Genomic DNA, 11,971 nt, shown 5'->3' with positions numbered 1-11,971 from the left:
CTGTTCAGCACTAAAAGCCACCCAATTTGCCTAAAACTGCTCCTACGCAATACCAGACCTTCCTGGGGTAATGCACACCAGGAAGGCTGATTTCATTTTTATCTTGTTGAAAATTCTGCTGCTTTTCATTTGCCAACAAAAAAAGTAATCTAATGTAATGTAATGTTACATTAGGCTACTTTGTTTAAGTAATCACAGTAGTTATATCTTATTAGTTTATTTATATTTTATTAGTTTATTTATAACTTTATTAGTTAGTTTTATTTAACACTAACTAGTAATCTGTAACCCATTATATTCCAAAAGTAAATTTCTCAACACTATAGAAGTGGTGGTAGGTCTACACTATTCAACCATGCAGAGTTGCTTAAACAAACCTGTTAATATTAGACAAGAATATGAATATATTTTAGCCGTGGTTACTGTATTTTACTTGCTGTTTAAAGCAATTTACTATTTTTCTTTATTTATAGGTTCAAAGAAAAGCCTGCTAGGATCATTTGCCTGTTTGTCAAATTTGAATGCACATCTGGCTCTAGGCTCAACATTCCACTCTAATTTCCCCTCGTGGTATAGGTCCTACCCTTCTTTACTACCTAAAGGTATGTCTGGAGAGTATTCCATTAAACAATTCATTTGCAGCAGCTCTGATTGCAGTTTTATTTATTCTGCTTTGGGACTGCCAGCAGCCAGTGGCACAGGAGTCTGAGGCAAGAATGATTTCCACTAAATATCAGCACATTCTGCATGCGAATGTGGTTAAGTCAAGTCAAGAAACTGAAGCCTAAAAGTCGCTAGCTTCAGATAACAGGATAAAGGTCTGATACTTCAAAATACACCATGAACCACAGCAAGAATGTTTTTTAAACGTCCTGGAGTCATACATGCACACACTATAGAAACATACATGCACACAAATGTTACATACACTATATTGCCAAAAGTATTGTGTCACCTGCCCTGACTCACATATGAACTTAAGTGACATCCCATTCTTAATCCATAGGGTTTAATATGACGTCTGTCCACCCTTTGCAGCTATAGCGGTGTCAACTCTTCTGGGAAAGCTTTCCACAAGGTTTAGGAGTGTGTTTATGGGAATTTTTGACCATTCTTCCAGAAGCGCATTTGTGAGGTCACACACTGATGTTGGACGAGAAGGCCTGGGTCTCAATCTCCACTCTAATTCATCCCAAAGGTGTTCTAGTGGGCAGCCGTGGCCTACTGGTTAGTGCTTCGGACTTGTAACCGGAGGGTTGCCGGTTCGAATCCGAGCAAGGCACCTAACCCCTCACTGCTCCCCGAGCGCCGCTGTTGTTGCAGGCTGCTCACTGCATCCAGTGAAAGGAACTCTGAATGCTTCAGCATACCAAGAGATTTTGGACAATTCCATGCTCCCAACTTAGTGGGAACAGTCTTCCTGTTCCAACATGACTGTGCACCAGTGCACAAAGCAAGGTCCATAAAGACATAGATGGCAGAGTTTGGTGTGGATGAACTTGACTTCTTTCCTGGTAACTCATTATATTTATTTAATATATATACACAGAGAATCACAGGCTCAGTCCCTGCCTCAGTCATTGCAAGCGCCTCTGATTTATTAATCACCACTATGTGGATACTGTTTTTAGAATTGATTTAGATTAAGTGTTAGTATAATTTGTAATTTTGTTATTTGTATTTTAGTATATTTTTATATATTGTATTAAGTGTTAGTATAATTTGTATTTTAGTATATTTAGCATATTCTTTATCTTCTACTGTCCTTACTGCTTAGTTGTGTTTTTATATTATATACTTTAATTACTCTTCTGCTGTTAAAGAATGTGTTTGTGTTGTATGTATGCTGCTGAGACCTTGAATTTCCCCTGGAGATCAATAAAGTATCTATCTATATACATGTATATATTTTTTTTACATCAAAGACGTCTTATTTGGTGGATGGATGGCACTGATCCACGGTGATGTAGGACAGAGCCGTGGTTACAGTGCTTTGTTCCCCAGGTTCCCATTCAGCAGATTTAGTCTGTAAAGTGGAACCTTGGGTCACCACAGTATGGGCCGATGTTTGGCCCGTCTCCATGGAGATATAATCTAGAATCTGCTCCAGGCCTGGCTCACCATGTTCCCCAGGTTCCAGTTCAGAAGATTTAGTCTGTAAAGAGGAACCTTGTGTCTCCACAGTACAGGCCAGTGTTTGGCCTGTCTTCACGGAGATATAAGGTAAAGTCTGCTCCAGGCATGGCTCATCAGAATGCCTTCCTAACAATGGCTTGTCCTCGAAACCAGCATTGGTCTCGGCTCTGTTGGAGGGCGTGTCAGTAGGATCAGGTGTGTCAGTTACTCTGGTGCTGCGACCAGGCGTGACACTCTCCTTGTCCTGAGACAGGTCTGTGCACACCCGTGGGCTGAACTGGTGGGTTTCTCCAGGGTAGAAATGAAGAGGTAAGATAGCCTCCAGGGTTGAGATATCACATGGCATGCTCTGTAATGGCTGGTGACTGGTTCCCCAGGGACTGGAATACTAGAAAAGAAATGAGATAATATTACAAATGAAAAAAATAGATTTTGAGCTACTTTTTTGCAGAGTTCAACAATAATGAGAATAAGCTGAAAAAACAGAAAAATGAGGCACTCGGGGTAAATATAAAAAGCCTTTAATCAAAATTGGCTACATGCCAACGTGTTTTTGCAATGCTTTAGCTTAGGTCCATTTTGAAGAGCACCCTGAATATTTTGACTATAACTAACATTTTTCAACCCAGAGAAGCGTTCCTTCTTCTTTCCTCTTATCCTCTAATAATGTGAATATGACTGAAAATACTGTACTATATTGCAGAACAAAATTTGCCATTAAGCTGTTGTTCTACACACACACAACGCAAATCTGAGAAGAGGTGTGTTCAGGAGGGAAAGACTGTGTCAGTTCTGTACCATTTTAGAGTCCTGCCCGGTCCACTGGCCCACAGTGCTGAGTCGTGGGTTTGGCACCTTATGAAACCTCATCTTCCACAGCCTGCCCAGAACAGAACATGTGGAGAGGAAATTGGGAAACATGACACATAAACACCCCAAAAGTATGACACAGTAGTACAAAGAACCAAAACCACAGTCATCAGTCACAAAGTAAACATAAATCACAAAGACATCTAAGCAGTCACTCTGTTGAATGCTCAGAAATAGCCTCCCCCTCAACACTTTTCTGCTCATCTATCTCATGTATGTTTCAATATTTCAATTACAATATTGTCATTAATATATTACTATTGCACTGAACTGCCTTGCACTATTTAAATATTAAATCTCTGTCTATACTGATATTACACTATTCCTTCTGTCTCTTCAATTGTTATTGTATATTTTATGTAAATTTGTCAATTCTATTGTATTTATCTGACAATATCATCGCGCTATATCGTTGGTATGAAAGAATATATTTATTATTAATTTATCTGAGGTGGCGGAACTGCGTTCCTCCCCGTTCTCCCCCACTGTTAACCCTGAGTACATCCCTGGTTAAGTGAGTGTTGTACTTTGAAAGCAAAGATTAACCGGGGTCCAATTCCTTGTTTGTTTACGTAAACCTGACCAATAAAGCTGATTCTTATTCTGATTCTGATATCTTACAGAATGAAGATGGACAATGCAGTGATCAGCAGTAAGAGCCCTCCAAATCCAGTCCTCACCAGTACCATAATGAAGACTCGCCCTGTAGAGTACAGATAAAAAAAAATGCTCAATAAACAATACATTGATTGACTGATTGATTGATTGATTGATTGACTGTCTGACTGACTGATTGGTTGATTGGTTTATTTGTTGGGTAACTTGTTGTTTGTTAGGTAACTCCTTCACTTACGATTACTTACCAGGCTGAGATCTTTTGTAGATTTTGCTTCTGGTCAGGTCACCCTCAATTCACGCTCATTATAGAGATTATATATAGAGATTGTCAGGATTTTTTTTTTTCCGTCATCTACTTTTTGGTCAACGATTCCCAGGACAACGAAACACCGGGGCGCATGAAACTTGGTGGGCATGTAGCCTCACTAGACTAGGTCCCCAGGGGCCACTCCCACACCCCACGCCCGTGGTGATGTTTGAACCAGAAATGTATGTTTGTAGAGATAATTGATTTTGGTTAGTATAGTGGGTCAGGCCATGCAAAATATATTCTGGGCCAAGACAGGTCTAAAGGAGAGAAGGGTAAGGTAAACTCAAGACAGCACCTAGACCTTGATTAGCTGTGTGCATCAGTCAATAGGAGAATTGTTATTTTTTGCAAATAAAGTGCTTACAACTGCCTTTGCCCAAACGTCTGACGCACTGCCTCCAGTCTTTCCACTGCCGTGAGGTTAACCCGACAACACTCTCTCTCACAAACACACACACACACGCACACACACAAACACAAACACACACATAAACACACACACATGCACAAACACAACACACAAGCACACACACACGCACAAACACAGGCACACACATACAAGCATACATAAAAGTTGCAAGAGTAGGAGATGGAGACAAATTGACAAGTGTGATTTATTTTCGCGGAGAGGATGTACAGGACTGAGCGGCTGACATATTTTGTACCAGGGGTGTCAAACTGGGGGTAAAAGTGGGTCTGATTACCAGGGCCCCAAGGAGGGAGAGGGCCCTTGAAAAGTCTGGAATATATGCATGAGATGGGGGACATGGGGCCCCATCAGGACTGCTTATGCATAGGGCCCAGGATCTTGTACTTCGCCCCTGTTTTGTACTGCTATGCGGTACATCTAGTTATAAAACATTTTTGGCACATTAGGCTGTAATAGTGTGAAATGTTAAGGCTAAGCATAGCTCCAGATTCCAGTCCAGTAAAGACCTGGCAACACTGTGAAAGTGAAAACATATAGTGTAGAAGAGTTTTACCAAATTGTCTTGTTGTGAAGCCATAAGAATTGCTTTCACTGGATCCGGCAATGGAGGAAGCCACCACATACACACTGTATGCTGTGCCGGGTTGGAGGTCTTTGAGTATTACAGAGTGCCGTCTGCCAGGCTGATCTATCCTGTTGTTCACTGTAACATCTGGAGAAAGATGATAAAATGCCAAATCCCATAACCATAGCCAAGACATTTAGTATTTGTCTTAAATGTAGACATGTTTTTGTACAATTTGTACAAAACATCAGATGTTAATCAGATGTGGAATGTCTGTGAGTAAAATAGCTTTACTCACAGACATTCCACGTCAATTGCAAGTGAAGAAGTTAATAATTCATAGCTACTCATAGTTGGTCACAGTACAATCTGTGAAGCACATTCTGTCCAACTTACTAAGCTCTGGCTGCTGTGTGTCAGTAGCCTTGTAGAGCACGGTGTAGTTAAGCACAAAGCCACAACAGTGGTCAGGAGGGACAGTATCCCACCCCACTTTTGCCCATGTGTCATCCACATCAGTAACCTCCACGCCAGTGACCTTAGCAGGGTCTATGGTAGAGAATCATAAATAAAGTGAGTCTATCCAGAAATTAAATGCCTTAAGTGGTTTTCCTAGAATTGACATCAGCATGACATCCAATCCGAGTCTAAAACTGAATGTCACTTTGTCATCCTGTGGTTAAACGAGTTGTAAAGTAGAAGCACAGTTGTAAAAACATTGTCAGAAAGAAGAGCTGCTCAGAACCTGGTCTATTCACAAGCTGGATAGCTTAAACCAACAGAATATCTGGTCTAATTACACAATAAGGGCACATATTTGGAGAACATGAATGATTCTGTGGAAAACTCTCAATACACAGTCCTTGGCCTGAGGTTCACCTGGGAAAGCCTGTCACACTCACCCCCTTCCTCTGTGTAAATGTAAAGGGTGCTGTCATTTCCTGGAGTGTCATTGTAAAGTGGAGTAACAATGACAGTGTAAAGTTCCTGTGGCACACCTGTCAAAATAAGCATCAATGTTCAAAATGGTTAACCACAAATAATAGCATCACATCAATCATCCCATCACTGTGACTTAACTGATACTGAATTGTGTACAAAAAACAGTGTACAGAAAAACTTTGTTTTGCATTTTTCAAAAGAGGTATATTTGCCTTGTTTTGACTACAAAAGCAAACAAATGACCTTCCCTGAACCAATTATCCATCTGATTGAAGTGAGAGAGTTATAATCAAACACTCCCATGTGTTATAAATATTTTGGCACCATGTTTGGATCAGACCATTCTTAGCCCCATGACAGTACAGACGGACCAAAGTGATTTTGACACACCACAGACAGCTCACCAGGAAACAAGAGGTTTGTGTCTTGAGTTTGCAGCCACATGTAGATGCTTCGGTTTGTGTACCACACAACCATGTAGCTGCTAACATTATATAGCAGTGTTTCCCACGACACCAAGATTTGGCCATTACCGGCGGTCGCCTGGGCCAAATGAACAGGAGGACCACCTGCTCCAACAAATAAGAATTTATATTTATAGATATTAATATATATATATATATATATATATATATATACACACAAATGAAGTATATCAGTGTGGCCACAAGTGCACATCATATATATATATATATATATATATATATATATATATATATATATATATACAGTATATATATATATATATATATATATATATATATATATATATATATACACACAAAAGGAAACCTATCAATGCAAATCATATGCAATATCTAAACATAAAAGACTACATCCATTTGTTGATTCAGTTAATCATTTTAACTAAAATGTACAGACTTACACTCAGCAACACCAGGAATCACCACTGAGTCATTACAAAGCATGGCTTCATTTTTATATGCAGCAATCATCACTCGATGGGTTGTGGCAGAGAGCACAATTGAGGTCTGGTTCTGGGTAGGCTCTAAATACCCAGTGAAGTTAGAATCAACAAAAATGTTATACCCATCAATGGCATGGCAGGACATAGGAGGGCCCTATATGCAGGAAAAAGAGACTAATGTTAGAGCCAGTACATACCCCTGGCTCATTTAATGATTAAGAATGGATAAAAAAGTAATAGTAAATTGGATAAAATGGTGACTTTGAAAGCCTTGTCCCTCTCACACATCTCCTTACCTTCCACATGAGATCAACCACCCTTCTGCCCAACTCATCCAGCTTCAGCACCCTTCTCCATAGATGGAGTGCAATGGAGTTTACTGTAGACACAAGAACGAGACAGCCAGGCTTCATAAAAACTAGACGCACCAACTACATTCATTTGAAATACAAATGACATTCAGTACAAAAAGAATGAAAAACATCCTGAATGCACACTTTAGAATGCAATCTTATCCTGAGTTCACTTATCGCCCAAACTAACCACCATTTATAGCACTCTTTTCACTCTTATTCAATTCGAAGCAGTCTAAAGTGCAGATTTATTCTTCTTTGGTAAAACTACATTAAGGATAGTAAAGATAACAATAATGTCAATACAATATCAACGGTCAATAATGAAAATAAACAAATACCATAAATAAACAAACCATAACTCATAAGAAACATTTCATTAATTAAGTGTAAGCTGAACAGATACTGTATGTCTTTAGACCCCTCTAGAAAGACCCAAACACATAAAATTGTGTGTCTACAGGCTCTGCAGCTGAGCTACAAGAATACATTTGTTAATCATTCCAGCCGTAGGGCCTCATAACTAGTTTAACATAGAAGCTAGAAGCAGACCAGCTCTGAACAACAGCATCAACTGAATGACATGTAATATAAAAGCCTTTTCTTACCACTAAGTGGCAGGAAGGTTGTACTGCTTCTCCATTCACTCCATGGGGACATTTGTTCTCCAAAAGAACAACGCACTGATGCAGTATAATTGAAGCATGGCTTCACATCAGTAATATTCATAATAACATTCATAGTATTGCTTCCTTTATGCCAACCAGTTGTGGTACTCCATACATTCTGTGTCCCAAAATAATCCAATAAAAAGTGTCATACTATAGTATTAACATGTTATTTCAAATGTTTGATTGATGTTAATGTTCCATATGACAAATTTGACAGGTTGGGATAAAACATGTTTCAACACAGGACATCTTTTCTATATGATACCTCATCATGCCTACGACCAAATGCCTTTGGCCATAGCGATATCCTTTACCAACAACACTCCCACCCGTGTGATATTGATTAAGTGTTTACAGACTATATACAAGTTTTCTACAGTAAATGTCTATAGCTGTCACATTGACTATGTTAATCTCATTAAGAAACATAATGCAACCGAAGGAACAAGGAACATTGATGTAACAAAGAAGGAGAATTCAGAAGAATTACAGATTATTTAGCATAAGTGTAAAATCCATACTAGTTTGATTGAATTTGTTTACATTACTTCAATGTAATCTATCTGTCATAAACTGGTCAGATATGGTTTCAGTTCCACTTCACCTCACCTCAGTATCATTTACAATAGTCAAAAATTGGTGGTTAATAGTTAGACTTACTTATTATAAAACAATGAATTCAATATTATTTAAAAACTCATGTTACCTTTATATGAGGGGCTTCTTGACGGTACTGAACATCACATATTACGTTCCTTTTCAGCGATTTTACCATTTCCTCATTTTCCCAGTTAACTCGGATACCTCCTGGGTAGGCTTCGGCCCATACGCGATCTGGTGGGTCAAATTTCACTGTGTGGAGATAAAAGCATAATTTAATTAGCATGAGTCATGGTGTCTCGCAGGACTGCTGAGGTCGAGAATGAACATCATTTCACATCAGAGAACACATTTGCGATCAACAGTGGTCAGGAAGTGATGTCCACTGAACATTAACATGAAAGAGGAGTTTTATCTAACTATCTTGAAAAGACACAGAGGCACTTCATATTTCTTCCTCAGAAGATGGCAGCTTAGTTATAATGTCACAAAAGCTGTATCAGCCACTACAACACAGCCCTTACAAAAATGTTTGCGGCAGATTTGCAGCAAGTTGTGGGAAACAAATAAGTTCACTTTAAAATATTGCCAGAAGTTTGCCAATGTTGGCCTCTAGGTAAACTTCCAGCAAAGTTCTGGCAAAAATGAGAAGTTTGCCACTAGAGATAAATCGTCAGTGATTTGCCATCACACTTAGCCAATAATGGCAAAATTCCAGTGAACTTGAGGTGACAAACCTAATTTGCATATGATATTGCTGCAAATTTGCTGCAACATTGCCAAAAGTTATCCGCAACTGTTCACCAGAAACCTGAAATTTCTGTAAGAGAGGTGATGGTTTATCATCGGAAATGTATGAGCTGGCTGAAAAGGCTTCCAGGCTTCTCAGAGTCAGTGTCAGGTGTGCTTGTTTGTGAAAATACTGTTATACGGTGCAATGATTGTGAAACACAGTTTTCTGTCTTTATGTGTGTATAATGAGTTGCACAGGGTACAATGTGTAGTACACTGTGCAATTGTTTACTTTTCTATTGTTAATTCCACATTACATTGTGCAGGCCTAAATTCAATATTTGCATTTATTGTGTGTTCAATGTGGTGTCCATGGCTAATGGTAGTCTACATGCATATGTGGAAATGACAACATACATAGCAGATTTACATAGCTGATTTAACATGACTTGAATAGAATTTTGACATGACTGATGAGGACTGGGTGGTAAATTGCCTGTACATACTTGTCATGACTTTACTTTCGCTTACTTACCAATGTCAAACAAGTTGTTAATATGGATTTGCCAGGTGTCATTAGATGAATTTGCTGCTACTGATACTGTTACATGATACCCCATGCCTGGGCTTGGAAAAAAGTAGCAGTTGTCCGTAGTGTTTATTTCCGTATGTTTGGCACTGTGTTGTCTTGGGAAAATAAATACATTTGGATTAGAAGACTAAGCAGAATATGCATACAGATGAATATTTGATGGATATGCATTTACCTTGTCAGTGTGACTGAGTATAGCGTGCTTGTTGAGATTCCCAATGGGTTCCACCAACATGTTAGGCCTTTCTCAATAAATGGCCTAAGGCGTGTAACACATGTTATGTTCTGTGAGTTCTTTGGAAGCATGCCCATCTTGGAATTCCTACAGGATAGGCCTACTGCTCAGGAATTAAAGTAGGTTATGATTAATGACATTAATGATATGAAGAGCCTAGTAGTCTGTGAATAATTAATGTTTTGCCTGTTTGTCTGTGAATAGAGGCAAAACAGAATTTAACCCCTTCACACCTGATGTTTCTTTACTGGGAAAACCAATATTAGGCTACCCAGCTCTCCAATACAGAACAGGCTATAGTATGATTTCTTTTGCCAAGTTCTGTGTTCATTCATTTTTTTTAATGTCCATTGACTAAATTGACTTAACATATCAATATGAATGACCACATTTTATTATCGTAGTCATGTAATCCAATGATAAGATGAACTAAAGATTTGGAAAAGGCTGTGCATAGATATTTCATCTGCCTCTTATCCTCATCAACAGGAGAAGCAGTAAATAATGGAACATTCTCCATTTACAGAAGCTCTTAAATCTGCGAGTCTGTAGCCTGCCTGGCCTAGAAGTAAATTATAAATTGTTTTACATTAATTACACTTCATTTAAGTAGGCCTATACTTTGAAGTCATATTTTGGGCTAGCTTAATACATACATAAATGCTTAAAATATATATTAATTATATTAATGATCTCACCTCCACTCATCGTAGCACATAGGAGGCAAATAAATGCAAATCGCGTCATGGTAAACAACAGCCACTAAACAAGAAGAACAACAACAACAACAACAAACTATGACGATAAAGCAATATAAAGTATGCCTAGTCTGACTATGATTAACTTTAGCAACTATTCAAAATTGTAACCATATAGCCTACCATAATTCGAGGATTCAAGTCATTCATGAAGTCATTTTGGAGGCTTCGAGTAAGTCTGAAAATATCTTGAATAGTGACAGTTTATTGTCATAAATTACTCTTACATCATATTGTAGCCTATACAGCATCTCTGTCACACTGTCCTTTCACTAAAGATTCTGCCTTCGCTCCACCTCAGGCTTAGGCTACTACTTTACCATCATCACGTCACACGTCATCATGCACAAGTAGTGGGAGGGACTTGATTTATTTTTGTCTGACAATCGGGATTTATGTCAGGTCTATACAGGACTAATGGATTTTGTGAAGATCAACGTACAGAAAAGCTGTTGAATTATTGCTGTAGGTATCGGATTCCCTACAGTGGCCAATCAACAACCAAGTCTGTTTAACATTAAGACAGCACAAAGTAGCCTAGGCTGGCGTCAGCCGCAAAAGCAAAAGCATTGCATGTTGTAGGCTACCTAGCATCATCAGCACGGGTTAACATTCATCATTCATTCATCAATACATATCATAGATATATATACTGAGTATATATATCTATGAATACATGTAATGTAGGCTACTTTGGCTAGGTTTCTCAAAACCACATTCCATTTCCTGTTATTGTTCCTCTCTTCATCCCATTTCCTATTGTGGAAGCCTGGCAATTATGTTTGTGTGTGTGTCTGTGTGTGTATGTATGTATGTGTATTGGGTTTTGTATCATGCATTTCATGTTCTGAATCTGTAGTCTAGGCAGCTGCTACCTTGGCCAGGTCTCTTTTTTAAAAGAGATTTTTGACCTCAATAAGATCTGATATAATAGTCCTAAAGGACTATAAAGGAACTATAAAGCAAGTGTGAGACCGCACTCACCCCAGATAATCATCCCAGCTCTTATACCAAACTGATGAATTCAAGGAACCACTAGATGACTGGGGTAGTAGCCTAGGCTAGATTGTAGGAATTGGGGCATGTCTGGTGGTGTGAAAAGGGAAATGCTCGAATGGAGCAATGGATAACGAGAAGAGGTGTGGCGATACTGAGAAAGGTGCTTAGAGGAAGACATGGTCTAACGCTCAGCGCCGACCGGAATTGTAGTGATGAGTAACACAGAACGGTT

At 38.8% G+C, this 11,971-nt stretch overlaps 1 protein-coding gene across 3 annotated transcripts; it reads right to left on the bottom strand.

Moving 5' to 3' along the window:
- Positions 1-466: 466 nt before the first annotated feature.
- LOC121680668 (interleukin-31 receptor subunit alpha-like) lies at positions 467-11,240 on the bottom strand. Of its 3 annotated transcripts, XM_042060145.1 has the most exons (16): positions 10,864-11,237; positions 10,681-10,744; positions 9,923-10,085; positions 9,691-9,842; positions 8,530-8,675; positions 7,761-7,938; positions 7,096-7,178; positions 6,758-6,953; positions 6,276-6,440; positions 5,832-5,927; positions 5,326-5,478; positions 4,918-5,076; positions 3,628-3,709; positions 2,935-3,016; positions 1,896-2,524; positions 467-1,541 (listed from the first exon to the last, which is right to left on the bottom strand). In XM_042060145.1, exons 1-15 carry the CDS (start codon positions 10,888-10,890, stop codon positions 1,931-1,933), a joined length of 2,340 nt encoding a protein of 779 aa, XP_041916079.1. In that variant the 5' UTR covers positions 10,891-11,237; the 3' UTR covers positions 467-1,541; positions 1,896-1,930. The 3 variants fall into 3 exon arrangements, with proteins under 3 accessions (XP_041916079.1, XP_041916081.1, XP_041916080.1); XM_042060147.1 differs by lacking the exon at positions 10,681-10,744 and having other exon boundaries at positions 10,864-11,240; XM_042060146.1 differs by lacking the exon at positions 467-1,541 and having other exon boundaries at positions 1,833-2,524; positions 10,864-11,079.
- Positions 11,241-11,971: the final 731 nt, after the last annotated feature.

The sequence above is a fragment of the Alosa sapidissima genome, chromosome 13, assembly GCF_018492685.1.
Source record: "Alosa sapidissima isolate fAloSap1 chromosome 13, fAloSap1.pri, whole genome shotgun sequence".
NCBI classification, from domain to species: domain Eukaryota; kingdom Metazoa; phylum Chordata; class Actinopteri; order Clupeiformes; family Clupeidae; genus Alosa; species Alosa sapidissima.
The sequence above is the reverse complement of the archived record's forward strand: the minus strand, read 5'-3'. Positions and strand labels throughout refer to the sequence as shown.

Bases quoted from the DNA above. Each gene is read 5' to 3' on its own strand.
- LOC121680668 (XM_042060145.1), bottom strand. From the start codon at position 10,890: ATGAATGACTTGAATCCTCGAATTATG. The intron at 8,676-9,690 runs GTAAGTAAGCGA...ATCTCCACACAG, and splicing joins TAACAACTTGTTTGACATTG to TGAAATTTGACCCACCAGAT. The intron at 7,939-8,529 runs GTAACATGAGTT...TTTGGGACACAG, and splicing joins AAGAAGCCCCTCATATAAAG to AATGTATGGAGTACCACAAC.